Source organism: Vitis riparia, chromosome 10, assembly GCF_004353265.1.
Source record: "Vitis riparia cultivar Riparia Gloire de Montpellier isolate 1030 chromosome 10, EGFV_Vit.rip_1.0, whole genome shotgun sequence".
In the NCBI taxonomy this organism is placed as follows: Eukaryota; Viridiplantae; Streptophyta; class Magnoliopsida; order Vitales; family Vitaceae; genus Vitis; species Vitis riparia.
Window position 1 is genome coordinate 12,078,313 of NC_048440.1, and position 22,287 is coordinate 12,100,599.

A 22,287-nucleotide genomic window follows, 5' to 3' on the forward strand; every position below is an offset into this window, starting at 1 on the left:
TTGGAATTATGAACCCTCTTGGGGGCTCGTAGTTGATGATGTTAGGGGTAAAAGGCGTGGAGAACATGTCATATAGTCACCTACTAACAGAGCATGGGGTGCCTCTACTTATCAGGTCCCTTACTGGTCGTCGCGCTGGTGGATGAGGGAGCCAGTTTGTGATGATAGGTGTAGCTAAGGGGCCAGGATATGCCTCCTGGGCTGTTGCTTCATGTGATTTCCCCATCATATTGGGCGTCTAAGGCCATAGTCTTGCGTGCATTGCACCTGACAGTTGAGACTTCTTACCACGTCTTCTCTTTGTTGAGACACGAGTGGAATCTAAGCTTTCATCGCGACAGGCTGGGGGAGATCTTTGTTCAGGCATCCTTTCTGGTTCATTAGAAGGGAACTCTGCATTCCCAAGGTATGTTGTCTCCTCGTTTTGCCTAGAGTTCGCTCGTTGACTTCTTGGTTGTCGACTACGAGGAGGGCCCAATGAGAGCACCTGAATACGCAATACGTCGTTTTTTTCCTTGAATCTCCTCGTCTCTTAGAGCAGGGTTTGTACTTGTCATTCACTCTCTCGTTGGCGTATCTCCATACTTGCACGCCAGTCAAAGTAACTTTCGCCACCCATGGTCGACGATCGACTTCTTGAGGGTGTTGACATTTTTGTTCGTTCCCACATACGGCACCAATGTTGATACCTTGTCAACTGAGAATAGATTCCTCCTTAGTAGTGGTAGAAAAAGTTTCATTTTAGATGTCGGAATCTAAACTTCTTGCTTTCCTGCACAAAGATGCTTAGACAGGTTGTTCGGACACACCCTCCGAAGCTCAAGTCAGGCTAAAGATCCTTAACGAAAGAGAGAGAGAGAAAGAGTGAGTGAGTGAGAGTTAGAGAGCGTTCCTCTCCTTTGCGTTCTCCTTCAGTCGTGTTTTTATAATGCTCTCAGATGGAGGAAGGTTCAACAATGCTGAGTTGGCTCATACCATGATGATTGCGCAGTAGTTACAGAGCAATCATCACATCTGCAAGGGTGTTGGGGGGCTATGTCAGGCGGCATTTCATGACATAGCCTGCCATCCTTTCCATCTTGCTGATGCCTTAAGGCCTTGTCTATTGAAGCAGACGTGAGGATGGGAAGCGTCCCATCAATTAATTCGATGTCAATTAGCCATGGTCTCATATACCAGAGAAGACTTGAGTCTACCAGGAGGGTGCAGACCGCTCAATGGCATAAATGGTCGGGATAGAGGGTTCCCCGGATGTCTTGGAAGTCGTCTAGACAATGATGAGAGATTTGACACATGGCCTAGCCGAAACGATGCCACATGGATAGATGCATGGAAGTACTTGTGGGTAGACACGTGGGAGAAGGCCCTTATAATGATCATGCTAGGACCTGAGCACTATGCTAGGGTCAACCTTGTGGGGAGCCTCTCTCCACGTGTCCCTCCCAAACTTAAGACCCTTTGGCTGACTAAGGCAAACATATAACCCGTCTGGGATCACTCCGTCTGGACCAAGATAAACACCATTTAGCACTAAAAGTGAAAAGTTTTCATTCTTTCACAATGTCAAACGGAATAGACAAGCCTAACTAGTTGGACCTTTCAGATAGACAAATCAATATAGTCAAATCCTTAATATTTCTGACATGCGTGGTTAATCACGCCTGATGTTTGTGCAACGACCTAGCCGACTAATGTCTAAGCGCCAGACTAGATACTTGACGTTTGAGTGGCATACTAGACGCCTGACGTCTGAACGACGGATTAGATGCCATTTACACCCAAAAGTTAATATCAATTAATTGTTACACACAATCTTAGACATTGGCAAGCTAAATGGACAGTCATGTACATGGTTTGAGATTTTGGCACGACAGTCAGCAAATGACATCAGTCAACAGTTCTTACTTGATATGATTGCCCAGTCTACGCAGCAGTGACGACGTTAACTGTCCTATCAAGGCTCAGTGCTATAATGACAATGCCATTAGCTGTATATAAACCTCTCAAGAAGCACAAACAAGGTACATACGCTCATTCTCTCCCACAAATAATAGTTAGAGCTATCCTCATTGATTTCTGACTTAAGTTTCGGAGAGGTGTGCCCGGACCACCTGTTTGGACATCCTTTTATGCAACGAAGAAGTCCGTCTGGCTTTAGTAAAGCTAGACGAACTTGAATCCAGTTGGCTTGACACCAACAAACCTCCTTGCAATGGTTGGATTTCTCAAAGAAGCATATACGTTGATCATAAAGGAAATGCCCTTTAAGCTAACATCCATCTTTGGAGCTCATTACTTAATGAATGTAGGATTTGAGGTGATTTGGAATTGGGTTTTCAGTTTTTGTGTCATTAATTTGAGTGAGCTCCATGGCCTTAGGCGGGCTCAATTGCCTTAGGCGTGCTCAATGGCCTTTAGGAGGGCCCCATGGTCTTGAGTTGGCTTTGTGGCCTTGAGGGGGCTCTATAGCATTCAATGGGCTTTATGGCCTTTTGTCCGGATACTTTCTTTGTCTTGGTGAAACATGTTTGGATGGACGACGCATAGAGGACGTGCTTCTGTTTGGGTGAAGTATGTTCGGATAGGGGACACGGTTCTGTTCGGATGAAGCATGTCCAAATGGAGGACGCGCTCACCCCTCCGAGTACTTAGTCTTTGCTTGTCTAGACCAACTCTTTTCACCCGGGCGTACCTTAACCAGGGACGCTCAATTACTCCCATAATTGCCCCCATTTTTATTCTGGTGCTGTGAGCGGGTGATTTGGAAGCCTATAAGAAAAGCATGGGAAAGGTTTTTATTCAAAGTTTGACAATTAATACTAGTGACAACACGTGTCTCCATGTGGCGCTTGGTAATAATGAGCCACCCCTTTTAGTTCTTCGTGACAACACTTCATTCCATTAACATCCCATTAATTAGGCTATTGTTGTTTTTATAATATTTTGGACAATTATGCATTATGCTTTGTGGTTGTATTATTTCCCTTTTGACAAATATTTCTTACTTTTATTTATTTATTATTGCATTCTAATTATAGTAAGTTTTTATTTTATGGTTTCAATCGTGGTCGGAAGACTATTGTCTTCCTGCACAACGAAATGGGTGTTAAAAACTCAACCAAGGTGAATACCCTAATTTCATATATATACTGGAATATTTCTTGTTATAACTCAACCAAGATGAATACCCTAATTTCATATATACTGGAATCTCCTGATTAAAAAATGAGTAGAAAAATAATAGCGGAAACATACCTGAATCCATTGAAGGAGAAACCTTATAGGAAGAAAACCCTTGAGATGGTCTTCCAATTTTGGCCACTAGATTCTGTGTCAATTTCTCTCTGAGAGGATTTTCAGAAATTGGAATGCGTAGTGGTAGAATGGGGACCATAACCCTATTTATAAACTGCTAGGGCAGTTTTAATTTTATCACAATTATATTTCTGCCCCTCATAGAAATAATAATTATCTAATGGTATTTACATAATAATCTCATGACAATTATACCCTTAAGCCAATTAATCAATTATTAATTAGATCACTATATTTAGGCTTAATTAAATGATAGCACACACATTTTAATTATTTACATGTGTGGCCCAAATTATAGATTAATTACAAAAATTAATCTAACAATGGGCAATAATGCTTTTGGTTCTAGGATCTTACCATAGCGAGGAGGTTTTTACCTTCTTGTTTAACTATATGGGCATTTATGCCTTCGGCTCAAGGCTCTTGTCACAGTGGAGGAGCTTTTGCCTTCTTGTTCAGCTATATGGGCAATCCGTGCCTAGAAATGCTCTGCTTTCCCACAATAGAGAGTTAGAAAAATAGTTCAATTAAAATTTCCAATTTTACTTATCAATGTAAGTATATTCTTTTAGGAAAAAAAAATGGAGAAAGCTTCCTTAGTCACGACTTCAAATATTCTTCAACAAACTTAAAGAATAATACAAAGCTTTTTCTTCCATGACTAAATTGAAGATTAGCAAAAATACTTTTGGAGTTGTAACTTGGATAGTAAAATCCACCCAATTTTACATTCAAGTTAGAATGAGTAAGATATGAAATAGATTAAGGTCAGGTTTGGACTAAAAAACATATCAATCCAAAAATATTAAGATTAGTACATGTTGAAGGTGCAAGCAATCCAAAGAAACCTAAATCAACACATTGTTTATTTATTTATTTTTAATTTTACCATGTATTCTTTTATTCAAATATAAAAAAAAATACAAAAAGGATAAGAAAAAACTCTACTCTTTCTTACTTTTAATTAAATTCTGCCAATGAATTTATCATTTTTCTATAATTGTGAAAGAGTTTTTGATTGAGTAGTCATTTATATTAAATTGGTAATTAATGATTTATTTTATATTTGATAGCATCATTTATATACCATATTCCATAAAATAAAATTTTTTCCTTGTTCTTTTGAAAATGTGCTTGGGAGAATAAGCTTTATTCTTGAATTAGCAAAAATGTCACACTAGATGTACCTTAATTGTTCATCCTTTTACTTTCTTTTATTAGCCATAAGAGTGCAATAGTTAATATATATATATATATTTTTTTTTACTGGTAAATCGAGACAATTATATATCCACATCAATTTCAATACCAAATTCATTTTGGAAATAAATAGAAATGAGAACCATTTTGGAAGTCTATATAAATGAGAACAATGTGAAGCTGTTAGCATAAAATATGAACCACACAATCTGAAATGTGGAGTGTGTGATACACTTGATAATAAATGGTTTTTTCATTTTTTTTTTCAAAGGAGTGCTTTAAATATGTGTTGAGATAAAATTTTGCATATAATTTATCTGACTCTAGGAAATAATACTAATGCTAAGATATTGGAGGATGCCAAATATAATGAGAAATAATACGAGGTAAATATATATTTTTACGATGGAAAAAACTCTAAATATAAATGTTAATAATTTCTATTTTTTTGGTGATAGTAACATCTTCTTCACTTAATTTCACTTTCACTTTTTGAGTTTTTTCTCCTTTCTTATATACCTTTTATGTAATAAAAAAATCAGTTAAATTTTAATTACTTTGAGAATAAAAATGAAATGCTTTTATGTGGTTAAATCTTGTATCACTAGAATCTTTAATTATTAAATGTGAATGTACTGAAAAATTAAAGTAATTTAATTATGATTAAATCTTATTTCAGTCAAATCTTCAATTATTTTGAGAATAAATAATGAAAGTTTTGTGTAACCAGATTCAAAATGAATTATTTTGATGAAAAATGAATTAAAAGTGGACTAATGAAGTAAAAGTCACTCACACTGATATTAGAAACTCTCGATTTTTTAATTCAACTTAATTTTTTATTTTTTTACAAGTAGAGGATGATTTATTCAATCTCATAGTTTGGGCTACTTGAATATATCATCATTGGAGCTTTCTATTTGATTGTATCGAAAGGACCAATAAATTGAGATTTCCCTATTTGATCAGGTCTTCAAGGCAAGCGGATAATTTATGATGAACATGATGAGGTTCAAGAGATTGATTCGAAATTCTTGCATAGTGAACTAGTACCCGACACGAGATAAATCTTCCAAAGAATTTGGAGAGTCCATATTAATTAGGAATGCAGGAGACTTTCCGACCTAAGGCTGTAAGCAAAAAAATATATATTATAAAAACAGCATACAAAACCAATTCATTTTTCAATTAAATTTTCTTTCCTAGAATATTAATGGATGCCCTGTAACACATGCCACCACAGATTTATATTATATAATCAGTCGTTTGTCTTTCTCTATATATACCAGCCTCTCTCATGGGTGTCTTCACCGCAGACCCATCTCTCAGTTGATTCAGGCTTTTTTCCGAATAAGTCAATTCATTTGGGACCCTCATAGTAGATCCACTCTTTCTCCTATTCAAAGATAAGTCCATTAGAGAATTCTTTGCAGATGTCAAAGGGGCTTCTTACGGAATCCTACATCTATATATAAATATTGGTTTATCAAGAATATGTGAAAAAAACACTTCGAATTGTTGATTCAGATTTTATATAAATACAAAATATTTAAAGATTTTATTCGAATATCCAAAAATAAGTATTAAGAGTCTTATACCACCAAGCCAACTTTTTTTTTTTTAATTCGTCTAGAAATGTTGACATGAAAAATAGTAGGATTGAGATAGGAGGCCTATGAGCCTGAGAATTACCTGTTTGGGCAATTGTGTGGTGATAAAAGGATAATAACTTGTATATAAATTGAAAAAAATTACCTTAAAAATATAATAACTGTTCAAAAAAAAAATTGACGTATTAAAATATTTGAATTTCCTCAAATTTTTTAAAACATAAAATAAGTTTATATTTTTTTTTTATACAAAATCATATTATTTTATATAAAAATTACTATTAATTTATATTTTTAAAGTTAGAAAATAGGAAATATTTACAAATGAGCACTTAATGTTTGATAAACTTTTTATTTTTTTATTTTTTTTATTTTTTTATAATTATCTATATAAATATTTTTCCTATTTTTCAAAAAAAATTGAAAGAATTTGAAATTACGAGACTGCACATTTCTTTGTATTCATTGAAAATTTGTTACATATTTTTATTGTATGTTCACAAGAATAAGTAAAACAATATTTTCTAAATTTGTTCACAAGACATCAAATAAAAAATATTTTGTATTTTATTAAAATAAGGGTATTTAATAATTTATTTTTGAAAAATAAATCTTTCAAACAACAATATATATATATATATATATATATATATATATATATATATATAAATGGAATTTTTTTTGTTGTTTTCAAAATACTTTTTCTTTGTAATTAATACAATTTTGTAAGTTTATATTGATATTAAATTGAATTTAATTTAATTCTTACTAAAAATATTGTTGTATAAGTACTAATGAATTAAAGATAAATAGTTTTTAGTTTACAAAAACACTTTTAATTTTGTTAAAAAAAATGATAGAATTTTTAAAAATTATTTAAATAATAATATTTTATTTAAAATGTGACACACAATATAAATAATAATGTTTGTCCTTTGAGAAAATTTTGAAAAAAAAAAATGTAGTTGTATACAAAGGAGAAATAATAAAATCATTATGGTTCATTTTGATTGAAATTTTTTTTATAAATTAGAATAATTTTTGAATTCCAATTTATGTTTAAAAATCACTAGATCTATCAATAAACCTAATATATTAAGTATCACTTTATTATTATTTTTTTTTAATTTTATGCAAAGGAGAATTGGTGAAGTCATTTTGAACTAATTTAAGTCCATTTATTTTGATATTAATTAAGTTGATTTTTGAGTTTCAAATTATTTTTAAAAATTATTGTATTGGTTAAGGATTGAAGAATTAAATCAGATTCGGTTTGAGATGATTGCTTGATAAGAAAAAATTATGTGAAATACAAAGGGTTTTGGGTATTGGAAGGTGGGGAAGGCATAAAAGAAATAAGAGAATTGTGTTAATATATTTTATTTACTTATATGATTTTTTTTTCATATTTTTCTATAGTTTTTATTCATTTTAAAATAGTTAAAAATAACTTCTATTCAAAAATAATTTTCATAATTTTTTTTAAAAAAAAGTAACAGCCACATAAGGTTACAAATGAAAACAAACTGTATTTTTAAATGATATGGTTAAAAAAAAAAAAAAAAAAAAAAAACTCATTTCTTTAGAATTTTGAAGGGTTAGACCTTAAACCGATTTTGAAAAATATTAAAATTCACCACGGCGGGCATGTTGAGCAATGTAAAGGAAGGGAATGTAGATCCAACTGAAATTCCAAAAAAGAAAAAACATTTTAAAAAAAATTATATTGTACAAAAGTTTACATTATAAAGAATAAGTTAAAAAAACTAAATTTTATAATCGAGTTTAGAAACAAAACTATAGTTACTTTGTTCATAGATAGTTTAACATAGACAATTTATATTTACATTTTTATACATGATTTAACATAAATATTAATATTTTTTTCATAAAGGAAAAAAAAAAATGCTACACCTATCAAACTTACCTTCGTATTTGTTCAAAATAATTTAATCACACGAACTCTCCACGTCTAATAAAATTATTTTGTTAATTAGTATATTGAAATATAAATCTTGTGATATTGTTAACATGAGATGAAATATAGGTGCAATAAGAAGTGTATGAACTAGTTAGAATGAAATAGTTTTGGCATTGCTGCCTGAGTATTTAAACTTGTTTTGTGCAGAAATTTTTTTATCATAAAACCTGCTATGCATATCACCGGAAGGAAGAAAAAAGGTAAGATATTGGAGGAAGCTAAAAATGACAGAAAAAATATAGTATAAAGATACGTGTAGACTCTAAAAAAATTTATAATTTTTATTTGGGTTTAACATAGTGAGAATTAACTTGCTAAATATACTTGAATGAGCTTTGATATGGAAGAGTCATAGTAGAGTACGAGCTGATGAAAGTATTAAATACTGTATTTCTTATTTTATAATATTATCAACATAAGATGAATTAGGATGATAAGTGACTAATCATGCAAAAACTACTCTGTGAAGTGTTATGAACAATAAATATAATATTTTATATTGTTGTATTATTTGAATAGAAATTATCTTTAGTTTATAATTTCAATAAAGTATAAAAAAAAGATATAAAAAAAATATGTTTTCCGTTCTAAAATTTAAAAAAAAAATTATTGAAATTTTAAGTATCAAAAAGGAACATGGTAATAAAATAAATAAATAAATAAAAATGAAGACAAAACTATCAAAATATGCATATTACATTTAATGGAGTAATTAATTCAAAAACACTTAGAATTACTCATGAAATGCTTTAACATAATACCAAGAGTTATGAAGTTTTAAATACATTTATTACATTTTGGATTAAAAGTTTTAAATGAATTTTGAACATCAAATACAAAATATCAATTAGACTTGAAATTTGAATTAGTTTTCATCTAATCCATAATTTAAATTGAACAAAACCAACCTTAAATAAGTGTAATTTTTTTACTAATTTTTTTCTCAAAAATTGATCCAACTACACCTTTTACACCCTTATTCACATGCATGCTTTAACTTAAACTTCAATATATAATTTTTGTGACTCATTTCCTCACACCACACAAGATTGCTCCTCAAACATGGAAATTTGAAATGAACTTTAAGAAGTTTTAATACAAACAATAATGTATCCTGAATTATTAAGTAATTTTCACAAAAGAAAGCAAGCTACATGCAAAACATTTTTCATTCCTTTTCTAATATAATCGTCCTCTTTCATGTTCCATACACAATCAATATAGTGAGTGTCATGCCACAAGCCTATTACTATCTTTCATTTGGAATAAAACTACTTCATGTTTTGTTTCCTCTCAAACAAACACCTTCACTACTCTCTCATCTTTCTTAAACAAAGCATCATAATTGAAGGCTTGAACTCTCTTTCTCTCCTCTTTTTGGTTACATACCAATGTTACATCATTGACATATTAGTAATATATCTTATGTATTCCTAAAGAGACCATGATTTTAGGATATTTGTCTATCATTGAACAATCAATAGATTGAAAAACTCACTAACCTATTTTGTTTTGGCTATGTATCAATAATATATCATCGAAATCTTAGAGATACACCACTTACATATTTCTTGAGACCATGATTTTAGGGGGTATTTGTAAGTAAATTGACCAATCAAATGTTGAAATTATTTTACCAATATAGACAACAAGCTAAGAAATAGAATTTTCATTTCTTTGTGTCTTAGAATAGAAATACCAAAATGTAAATAAAATACCATTAAAATTTTCAATATATTTGTTCTTACATAGAGTTAACCTCTTATAAGAAATTATTGCAAATGCTTTGATAACTCTATAGCAAAGACAATATACACAACAATGATAAGGTATAGTAGTATGAAATTTAATTATGATAAAGACAATTTTAGTAAAGCTCAAAGGATATAAAGCAAGTATTGACTAATGTAATTAGATATTTAATGTCAATTATCCTTTCTTTTAAGGAATTCAAACCCAAATGTTAATAGTATATCTCTTAGTTCAGAAATCACCAAGCACATACATGGAGTACCATCCACTTATCTTAGTGTTGGAAGCATGAAAAAGCCTTTGACATTAAAAGTAATGTAGGAAACTTCTGAACGCTTAGGCTAAGGTACGTCTTGCAAAAAGAGCATAGTGACTTATGTGTAATAGGGAGTAAGGTTTGGAAAGAGAGTAAGTAGGAGGTAGCTTGAGAAAATATCAAGAAAAGAGGAGTAAGATTTCATGTTGAATGTTCTATAAAAAATAAATAAATAAATAAATAAAGATACTACTTAAACAAACCTAGAATTTCCAAGACAATAAACTTATTACAAATAAACTCAATTTTTTTTTTTGGAATTAAAAAAAAAAAAAAAAAAATCTCTCTCCCATTTTGGAAAAAAAATGACCTTGAAGATCAACCAATAGACCGATCAACAATAAAACTCAAAAAAAAATTCAAAGAAAAAGTTTATCAAATACATAGTCTTTAGTTTATAACCAAGGAAATATTCTAATCAGTGAAATTTTCATCAATTTCGAGTTTCAATAACCCAATACTGTTAATCAAACAATTTTGCCATGAAAAATTAGTGACAAGCTAAAAAAATAACTTCATCAATAAAAACGCACACTACAATAAAAGTTAACAGGGAATTGGTATTACACGTCATTTTAAACTAAAATCTTAGAGATTGATGTTTTAAATTTGGCACTTTTCAACCTAATCATGGCCTTTATTAGTTGTATTGCTCACTATTATTGATGACTTGGGCAACTAAATCTTACAATATCATGTGCTTTTTGAACTTGTTTTGATTACAATTTCATGCATCAACTTACTTCAAATTAGATGCATCATTTGTTAATAACTCTCTTTAAACTCTCAGAGGATGATTCTCATATGGGTTATCGCAATATACTGAATGTTTTAGAGTAGCAATTGATCATATGAGGACATATTGTTGGTATAGCCATGATTATTATTGGTGTATTCTGAGTTATACAGGATAACATTTATTTTCGAATCATGTTAAAAAACTTTTATCTTTTCCTTATTCTTACTTTATGCACATTTTTCTTGTTAGCAAAACTTGAGTCCACAAGAGAGGACATATAGAACCCTCCAAGCAATCGTTATGCTACCCTTATAGAGCCCACTATAGTCTTAACCAAAGATAAAAATATCAAAAATTACGGATATATCGGTACTTCGATTTTACGGATATATCGGAGATATATCGATGGATATTTTAAAAAAAAAATATCGAGAGATGTAAAATTAATTAAAATTTATAAAAATTTCATAAAAATGTAATTAGAAATATAATAGATATTTTAAAGTTATTTTATTAAATAATTTGATATATATATATATATATATATATATATATATATATATATATATGATTTATCATATTTGATAATAATATCATATACATCGATAAAAATATGAATTTTATAAGTGTACATTTATTATTAATTACATCAAATATTATTTCATAATAATATTATGATATTTGATTATAATATGTCTAATTTCAAAATATATATTAATATTAAAATTATGATTTATTTAATTTAATTGTATTAAATGATATAAAATAAATTATGATATATATACAATTTTTTAATATTAATTTATTAATGATATTAAAAATATTATGAAGAAAATTATTATGATAATTTTTATATTTTTGGTAATCAATTAAAAGAAATTTTTATATTTAATTATAAAATAATTATAATTAATTTGCTCTCTAAAATATTCTTTTAAATTTTCTTTATATGATGATTTTGAATATATGTTTTTTGTGCCATTATTTGAACCCAAAGGTTTGGGGTTCGAGTCCCAACGGTAAGGAAAAAAAAAAAATATATATATATATATATATATTATCCAAACCATATTTTTTTCCATGGTCTTAACTAGAATGCTTGGAAAACCAACATCTATGGTGCATCGTCTCCCCTCAGTACATTGTGACCATGATTTCATGTGGGAGAAGCTCAACTACTCACCAAGAACACAATATATAAGAAGGCATAAGAAGAATAAGTCATGCATCCTAAAATATGAGAAAATAGCTAGCATCCAACGTACTTATTTTATTCGTTAATTCATCCCATCCTCTAACTTAAGCATCAAAGGCTTCCTGGCCACTAGAGGCTCGAAGTGCTCACCTTGCACTTTGTGAATGCAAGGTCTGGACTATCGGAGGCGGTTGGACACAAAAAGGGACCTGAAAAGCCCTTGATGGTACTCAACATATATATTTGAAATCAAACATCTTCACTATACCCATGCCAAAAGGTCAATTTGGGGGATCCAACAAATCCCTGTAATTTAATTGATTTAAAGTATTAGGAAGATTATGAAGAAAAACATCCATCTTTCACCATTGGATGTTGTAGTTAAAAATAATCTCCCGTATAAATTCTATAGGCAAGGGGAAAAAATGTAATTTGGAAGAAGTTGGTGAATTCAATTAATGATTTATAAAATAGGCTTCATTTAAGCCATTAGCATATTACATATGTTTGAAATACTACTTAAAGTCAGAATTAATTAAAAAGACTTAGTTTAAAGAAATCATTCTTTTAATATAAAATAATTTTATCCTTTTATTGCCCAAATTGTCAATCTATATCATTAGTTTTCTTTTAATTAGTTCATTATTTGATGTTAATGAGGATAAAAATGCAAAACATTTGATCATTTAAAAAAAAAAATGCTTAATAGTTAAAGTGCAAATAAATGAACAAATTCCTTTTTCAAGCTCTTTCATGGTATTTCTCATCCATTATCTTCAACGCTTGCATGCTCACTCAGGTCTTAAAGATCCCAAACTCAACAATGAAGTCGGCAAATAGGCATTTCAGGGTGGAAAAACAAAGCACCAAGGGGAGAGAGAGAGAGAGGGGGGAGTATTAGAATGAGATGGTTAAAAGGATAATAGTTTACAGGGCACCTATGTTCTTAAGTCCAAGAACAACCCCAACCCCAATTATGTGACCAACAGTTCCACATGCCAAGGTATCTGCAAGGGTGAAGCCAGCTGGGTCTCCAGTCTGCAGCCCTGAGTCCCTTACCTCAAGCTTCAATCCCGCAGTCGCCTTCCTGTTGGCCGATGGAGCCAACCCAAATCGCCCAGCAAACAGCATTAGGGTTGTTGAAGTCACCATAATCTGTTTCCCCACACGCACGTAAAAAGAATAAAAGACCCGTATTAGTACCCATCTCTTTACATAAAAGAGAAATCAATCAGCAATGGCTTTGCTTGAAATGGTTACCAGATTGGTGGGTGAACCAATGAAATCACAGCGAGCACCCAAAGCTCCCTTTCCCTTGCGCCTCATTGGTTGAACTGCTGCCTGTATGCATGATGGAGACAACAATCTGAGCATGGATTTTCATCCCATTCATTTTTCTGACTTTTTCTGTTCTCCAAATAATTCAAATACAGTTGTCTTACAGATGCCAGCCACAACCACCAGCAAATTCAGTTGATGGGGCATTCTTTTGAATGTCATTTCTAAAGGGTTTTCAATCTGTTCATCATTACAGATGGGTCTGGTCTTTAAGTTCTCAAAATTCAGAAAACTTCCTCCTAAATTTTAGATTTGGGCACTACCTCACCACTACACTAATAGCAGATACAGAATCAAATAGTGCCTAGAACATTCATGTAGTAAAAAATTAAAGAAAGAGAATACCAAGAAAAGGGAAAAGGAGCACTGACCAGAGTTTGTACAGGAGATGTGGAAGATTTGGGTCTGAGGCCATTGAATTGTGGGAGAGTGGTCATCACAGTGGTTGCCATTGCCTGATTTCAAAGAGAATGATCACAAAACCTCTCTCCCTCTTCGGTTTTTTCAGAATATTTGCTTTCATTATTAGGGTGTTAAAAGAGTTATAAGGACTAGAGGCCAGGTGTGCATCACAGCCACATGAGGAGTTTGTGGTTTGAGGGTGCCAAGCTTGGATACACTTAGATACTTGCTGCTGACCTGGCACTTACTTATTGGGATTGGGTGATCCACATTGGATAAGGTTTTGGGTGTTACACAATATTTTGGAAATGGATATGTTGGACCTGTGAGTATTGAAATGAAACAAAATCAGTAAGCCCTCTTTATTAGGCCTGGGCCTAGAGCCCGTCATATGGTGGAATCTGATTTTGGGCCCAGTTTGGCCCACTTAAAAAAAATAATATTATGTCAATGCATATTAACACATTATTTCTATAATTCAATACTTTGGTCCCATCAAAAAGTCGATTTGGTAGTATTTTTAAAATATAATTTTAATTTAAAATTTGTTTTTCAAAAAGAGAAAAAAATAAGGCATTGGACAAAATCTGAAAAACACCTTTAAAAATTTAAACAATCATTTATGGTATTTTTATTGGAGAAACGCTTGAAAAATGGTTATTGTAAAACCATATCAAGTAGAAACACTGTCAAACACATTTTTAAAGGGCATTTTGATAGTGTTTCTATTTGAAATTTTGTTATTGAAAGTGTTTTTTCTAAATATATTTTTAATCATATATAAAATATTTCTTTAAAAAACACCATAAAAAACATTCAAGTGGAAACACTATCAAACACATTCTTAGAATGCTTTTGATAATGTTTCCATTTGAAATATTTTTATTAGAAGTATTTTTTATAAGTGTTTTTAGGATAATTAAGAGCCCATTTAACACTATTTTTAGTGGAAGTGTTTTCTTCTATAACACTTATGTGAAAAATGTTTTTATAAGAATCTAGAAAAGTAATTCTAATAAGGTTTTCGATGATATATTACATGAGTACAAAAAGACTTTTAATAATAATAAATTACTGAAAATGATATTCATTAAAAAAGAAAATATTATAATAAATTGAAAACTTTTATTAAAAGAAATAGGTAAACATTTATATTATTAAAAAAAACTCAAAAATTTATTTTTATGAAAGGCAAGTGAAAGAGGAATAGGAGAGCAAGAAGATAGCAAAGAGTGAATGGGAAATACAGGATAGCAAGAAACTAATATTTTAGAGCCCATTTGACACTATTTCTAGTGGAAGTGTTTTTAATGAAAGTGTTTTCTTTTACATCACTTCTGTGAAAAACTCTTTTATGAGAATTTAGAAATGTTATTTTAATAGTGTTTTTGATGATATATTGCATAAGTATAAAAATACTTTTAATAATAATAAATTACTAAAAATGACATTTATTTAAAAAAATTATAATAAATCGAAAACTTTTAGTAAAAAATATATTAAATATTTACATTGTTAAAAAAACTCAGAAAATTATTTTTATGAAAGGGAAGTGAAGAGGAAAAGGAAAATGAGAAGGAAGCACAAAGTGAAAAGAAAACGGAGGATAGCGAGAAACTGTATTTTAGAAATATATGAAATTTTTTGAAGTGTTTCAAAGAAACATCTCCCCGATGCTTCTCTAAAAACCACTTTAAGTATTTTTTTAAAATTTTAAAAGTATTTTTTAAAATATTGTCAAACACCTATTTTTTACCTTAAAAATGTTTTTAAGTATTTTTAAGACTAGAAGCACTTTTTAAAAACACTGTCCTAAGTCTAATAGTGATTTTAGAAAGCGTTTCCAACCTTTTTAACACTTACAATTTTTTATATTTTAAATATTAGAAGGATTAAAAATATTTTCTAAAATTACTAGCAAACGTGATGAGTGTGTTTCACAATAATTTTAGAAAGTGTTTCTAATATTTCTAATACTTCAAAGATAAAAAAATTTAAGTATTAGAAAAATTATAAATATTTCTTAAAATCACGTACTCTAAGTATTTATATAGAAAATATTATATATGATTTTTCAATACTATAAATAATTTTTCAAAATTTTAAAATTATTTTCTAAATTTTATCAAATACCTTTTTTAAAAAAAACACTTTTTTAAATTTTTTTTTTTTTTTAAATGGGAAAAGTGAGTTTTGATTCATTAGTATAAAAATATATAGAAAATAATATCCCAAAATTTTTAAATTGATATTATATTCATTTATTTAAAAATAATTTGAAATACATGCACTTATAAGTTATCTAATTATCTCCTAAAATGTTCCTTTTATTTGTCATATCATCAATATCAATCAACAACTAAACTCTTTCATTTAATTATTTCCCTTCTTTTTAGATATTTATTATTATTATTATTATTTTATTATTTGAGTTTTTTTTCCTCCATAAACAAGCACCTAAGAAAAGTTGAGATTTTTTTTTTCTCATAACAAAATTAGGTAGTTTGAAGAGTGTAAACATTAAAAGTAGATGAAACCCTAAGGAACTATAGATGAATTTGAATTTGATGGGAATAAGGTTTATGGTTTTTTTATAGTCTCTTTAGGATTATTTTTTTTTATTATGTCAAGTTAAAATTAATTTCAAGGATTTAGGACTTTTTTTATGTAAAATTCTTGATGTGATTATTGGTAGCCAAGAAAATCCGAAATGAAAAAAAATTGAAATATAATAATAATAATAATAATAATAATAATAATAATAAAATATCTAAAAGGGAAGAAAATATTTATGTCAAGAAATCTAATAGTTAATTGATGTTGATGACATGATAAGTAAAAAATGATATTTTAAAGAATAATTATATGACACATTAAAAAATATGTTATTTCAAATTATTTTTAAATAGATAATATTAACTTTAAAATTTTGGGTTTTTTTTTTAATATATTCTCGTATGTCAAAACTCATTTTTTTTCCTCATTTAATTATGCTTATTTTTTTTATTGTTATCAAATAACTCCATAAATAGAATGGAAGAAAAGAAGAAAGAGAGAAGAAGGGTAAACGTAGAAACAAAAGTTGGAGAAGGACGAAGGCGTGCATACAGGAAAAACCAAAAAGGGTGGGGAGCCTGGGGGCAAAAGGCTTGTGAAGAATGGGGTCACTTTCTGATATCCATGCAGAGAACTCTGCCCGAGAACTCCCTCACCATGATACATCCACATTTACCCTCTCTTCATAGTCATAGTATCATACCTCTATCTTATTATTATTATTATTTGGAAAAAAAATATATATATATATATATATATATATATATATATATAGGTAAAAATTGAATTTAAAAAGGCTGACCCAACCAATTACAAAGGACAATGGATATCTCCGCAAAGATTCTATGATTTGCGCCCCACTTCCTCTCCTTTCTATTTTCTCATATCTCTTTTCTTCGTATCGTCTAGTTCTCTCGCTTCTTTGTTTTGTGATAATTATTAAAGTCATAAGATTTACCTTATTTTATATATACATATTTTTTCTTTTCTTAAAGCTTTTTGATAACCAAACATAAATTTAATCATTCTAATCAAGATTACCCATAATTTTTTAAAATTTTAATTTATTTTATAAAATCTTAATAGCATGGGGAATTATTATTATTTTTTATCATATTTATTCCTATGAATTTACATGTTAAATTATGATTTTCTTTCATCAAATAACCTCGTAGATTGTGGACAATATTTTATTTTAGAATAAAAATAAAACATGAAATTAAAGTATTAATTATAAATAATTTATTTACCTGGGGTTACTCAAGCGTTATTGGGGCGATTAATGTGATCTTGGTGACATGACAAGTTGACACAACATGGAAAATACTTTCTTTTACTTTTTATACTTCAAAGACAATATAAATTTTAATATTATATTAAAAATATAAGGAATCCCCCCGTATATTCTTATTTTTAAATATAAAATTTTATTTTGGAAAATAAAATAAAATAACTTTCAAGCAAAATTGGACACTCCATAGATAAAACTATAAAAATGATGTCAAGCGACAAGATTACTTGAGAGGAGGAAGGCAAAGAGGGAAGAAACATCTGATTCCCAAGACAAAAAATTGCAAAAAGAAAGAAAAAGAGAAAAAAGAGATAATTGCATACCCCATAGATTCCTAAACCTGATACTAAGATAGGAATATCTCAGCAAATCACAATTACAAAATGCTTATCCAACCACTTTCTTAGAGCTCTCCTCTTGCCTTTGTCCTTAGATTCTCAAGCACAAAAGCAGTAGAATGGCGCCTAATGCCCACCAAGTGAAGCTAGGTTTATACTTGGACAGTGGAGATTTGGAAGAGTTGAGAGACCTGAAGAGAAACCAAACATATCATGATCATAATTAAGAATCGTAAATTATGCAACACACTCAAAGCCGTTGACAACGATTTTAAAAAGTGTTTCTAACATTTATAGTTCTCGAAAATTTTCAACTATACTACCTAAAATCACTATCAAACATACTCTTACTTTCTCCCATTTGGTTTGATTTCTAAGTTTTCTAAACTCGTGTGCAACACTTAAAAACTCAAGTCGTGTGTAATTATTAAGTCAGTCTTTCCCCTCAGATTGGTTCAGAAGCTTAGACGAACAAAACAAACAGCACTTAGACGTGAATTGAAAAAACACCCAACTCATCTCAAACAAGGGGAATCATACCCGGATGTAGAATATGAACATTTTCCATAACCTGCAAGGAACCAAACAATGGATTCATCAGTACAGCAAGATGGCAAATAATAATGCAGAGAACCATTGAAGAGAGGAGATTTACTTGGGTCTTTTTTACTTAAAGTTGCAGTGCCTCCAAAATTGCAAGCAATATCCGAATTCCCATTCTGTTGGTAATAGCTGTTGAAGGCATAGGAGGCGTGAGAGACAAGGGTGTCGGGTTCAAAACATGCTCCACCGGCTTGGATGGCACCGCAATCAGCCATTCCCAGGCCACAGGCCCAGTCCAAAGCATTCTGCAAATCAACTTGAGACACCCCCGGCAGTGCCACACACCAATTGGTGCCGTCCAGGAATGTGGTGTTGCCTTCTGGAGGCGACAGTGTTGTGATCGGAAGTGCCGCCTCTGCCTTCTCTTGCACCACTCCCTCCATTGTTGACACTATAACAAGTATCAATAGTTACAATGAAATATTATAATAATCATGACCTCGTCTCTTGCTCACCCACTCTCTTACACATCAAGATTTGGTCACACATTTCCAGGGGAAGCATTTGTATTTTAAGTAGAGCAAGTATAAACCCATTAAGGGTGTGTTTGGCATTAATGAATTTTTTACTATTCACATTCTAAAAAATAATCCAAAGACTGGTACCAAACAGGCAGCTAGAAAAACCTGAAATCCGAAAAATAAATGAGGAAAACTGCATCCTCTCAGTTTTGGGTGCCTTAAAATTCATTGAAGATGAGGTTTAGTGGTGACTTAATTGCCTTGATTAATTTTTGGTAACCCCCACCCTGGTGAAACTATGATAGCAGAAAGACGAAATTGCCACCAAATTACCAATACCATTCCCTTGAGAGGTCATTCAATGGGGATATAAGTGTCTATTGACTAACATGGGCAAGAAGCTGCCAAAAATTAGTGGGTGCCCTAAGTCAGAACCCTTGGTTTACTGAGATTTTCTCCCACTAACTGGGGAGAATACTGATTTTTTCCTCCATTTCCCCCTATAGTAAATGAAAAGACAAAGAAAGAACAGGCATTTTGAATACAAAAAACAGAGAAAACAAAGATGAGAATATAATAAAAGAAGAAATTAACATGAACACAAAAGCTCAGCTTTAGCACTTAACAAGCAGGTTTACTCAGATTTCTTCCAAATGAACAATAAGAAAATCAAAACCCATCTAGGAGTATGTTCTTAGATTTATGGGTATAAACAAACAGCACCTTTACCTGCAACCGGCATCTTCTCAGCATGAATGTTTCAATATGAAAAAGAAAACAAAACCCAAAAAAAAATAATTAAAAAAGAAGAAGAAGAAGAAGAAGAAGAAGAAGGAGGAGGAGGATGTGATCTTGCAGACCATTAGACTTCTAAGAAACAAGGTCTATGCCGAGGAACCAAAAGGAGGAAGAAGAAAGGACAAAGATACAGCTAGAAACAGAGAGAAACAGAGAGAAAACATACCCAGATAGCATTCCAGCAAAAGAAGGCTCTGGAAAATCCATATTTTCTTTCTCATTGTGGACATATGATATATGACTAAAACATTAAAACCTGCCTTTTATTCTTGTAACACAACCGCTCTCTCTAAGCTGTGAGCTAGAGTGAGAAGCACAAGAAGAAAAATAAAGGCCTGCTATATTAATGCAGGAGCATTTGAAGAATCAAGCGTTTCTTCGCTAAGAAATCATGTCCTCTTTTTTTTTTGTCTCTCTCTTTTCCTTATTAATTTTTTCCTTTTCTTAGCCCTTTTGGCTGTCCGTGTGAAGAGTGATGGATGCTCCAAGGAAGCTAAGTACTTTGACAGTGCAGAGAGGGAAGTGGCCAGTGCATTTAACGAGGGTTGGAGGACCAGTAGAAGCCACCCCATAAAGCAATTTCTCGTGATATTTTCATTTTTTTTTTTTAATTTCTTACCCATAGTCCTAAGACTATTGCATTATATCATTGGGACCAACATGCCTCATAAGGAGGTTTCCCCATTGGAACTATTTTGGGTTCAATTACTTATATGTTACATATGGGTGAAAAAAAGTACCACCGAGGAACTTTGTCTCAAATCTTATTACTTTAATCCTATTGTTCTATATTCGGAACTCATTTTTTTATATTTTAATCGTACTTTACTTCGATAATTTAAATTTCATCGTACACTTTAAATAATATAAATTTAAAATTAATAATATCCCGATACCTTAAATTTTTCTTATATATCATATCCAAATACAACTTAGGAACACAAGTTCATGCCTTTGGCCACATTAGTTTCAACTTTGTAAATTTTTTTAATAAAATTTGACCACGAAAATTATGAATGACATTAATAGTTTGAATTATCTTACATTTATAATTTGCATATCTTATGAAAAATTCAATTTAATTCACATATCCTAAGTCTAAATTCCATTACCAATATTTTGATATCTCTAATTATGATAATCTTACTTATACTATGAAAGATCTCTTTAATATCAATATTTTTTTTTATATATTTCCTTTTTCCATCATTTTTTTTTAAAGATGCCAACATACTCTAAATAGTTCTCAATAATAAAAAAATAATCCTATGACCAAGAAAATTTAATAATTCATCTTTTTTATTATTAACTATTGATAAGATGTTTTAATATAAAGTTAAATTATGTTTAATAATAAATATAAATATAATTTTATTTATTATTTATAATTAAATCACATTAATTCGAAAAAATATAGTAGTCATGAAGTACATTAAATAAATTTTAAATTAAAAATCAAACTTTTTAAAAATAAAGTCTTTGTATATAAAATAAAATTAGAATTTTAAATACAAACTTTATTTAATAATTATTATAATTTGGGCATTTTACTTTTTAATTAATTTTCTACTTTAATATACAAATTCGTTACATTATGTGTTCATAACTTTTATATATATGTATATTTAATAGAAAATTTCAATTGATGTAATTGAGGATTTCAATCATAGCTAAGATTAAAATAACGATTTTACAGAAAAATTTTATTTTTATCTTTAATTTGAGATTATTTTTTATCTTTAATTTTGAAAGTATTTTTATTTTTATATAATGGTCTTGGACTCTTGGTTGCATTCTAATGTAAGGGGAATTACGTATGAAATTACTTTCTTGCACTTTGGGAGGATTTTTCACCATTGTTGAATTAAATTTTCAAAATATTAAGAGGGCGTTTGTTTTTTTAGTTTTTTATTGAAAGTATTTTGTTTTCAAACTTTAAGTTATTTATTTTTATAATTTTTCATGATTTATTATAAGCTTTTTATTGAATAAAAAAGCTAAATATTTTAAAAGTTCTAAATAGAAAAAGTATTGTGTTGGTTTTGTTTTACTTTTTAATGTTTAATATAAATAAAATATTAAAAAAACAAATAATCTAATTCTTAACATTATTAAACATTAAAGTTCTATTTAAAATTAAGATAATGATTGTTTTTTTACTTAATTCTAAATAGAACCTTGATACTTAATAGTGTTAAATATTAAATTGTTTGTTTTTATAGTATTTTATTTCTATTAAGTATTAAAAAGTAGAAAAAAAAAAACCAATATATTATTTTTTTTCTATTTAGAAAAATCTACATATTTTGACTTTTTTTATTTAGGAAAAAAGTTTATAATAAGTCACGAAAAGTAAAAAAATAAACTACCTAAATTCTGAAAATAAATTACT

General features: G+C 29.7%; 2 protein-coding genes across 2 annotated transcripts; both read right to left on the reverse strand.

Moving 5' to 3' along the window:
• Positions 1 to 12,833: 12,833 nt before the first annotated feature.
• LOC117923340 (photosystem I reaction center subunit psaK, chloroplastic) lies at positions 12,834 to 13,962 on the reverse strand. The gene is made up of 3 exons (XM_034841595.1): positions 13,818 to 13,962; positions 13,369 to 13,449; positions 12,834 to 13,263 (listed from the first exon to the last, which is right to left on the reverse strand). Exons 1-3 carry the CDS (start codon positions 13,896 to 13,898, stop codon positions 13,036 to 13,038), a joined length of 390 nt encoding a protein of 129 aa, XP_034697486.1. The 5' UTR covers positions 13,899 to 13,962; the 3' UTR covers positions 12,834 to 13,035.
• Positions 13,963 to 17,894: 3,932 nt separating this feature from the next.
• Positions 17,895 to 20,340, reverse strand: LOC117924013 (glucan endo-1,3-beta-glucosidase 13-like). Its single transcript, XM_034842556.1, has 4 exons — positions 20,062 to 20,340; positions 18,689 to 19,027; positions 18,574 to 18,604; positions 17,895 to 18,224 (listed from the first exon to the last, which is right to left on the reverse strand). Exons 1-4 carry the CDS (start codon positions 20,123 to 20,125, stop codon positions 18,125 to 18,127), a joined length of 534 nt encoding a protein of 177 aa, XP_034698447.1. The 5' UTR covers positions 20,126 to 20,340; the 3' UTR covers positions 17,895 to 18,124.
• Between the last annotated feature and the right edge of the window lie 1,947 nt (positions 20,341 to 22,287).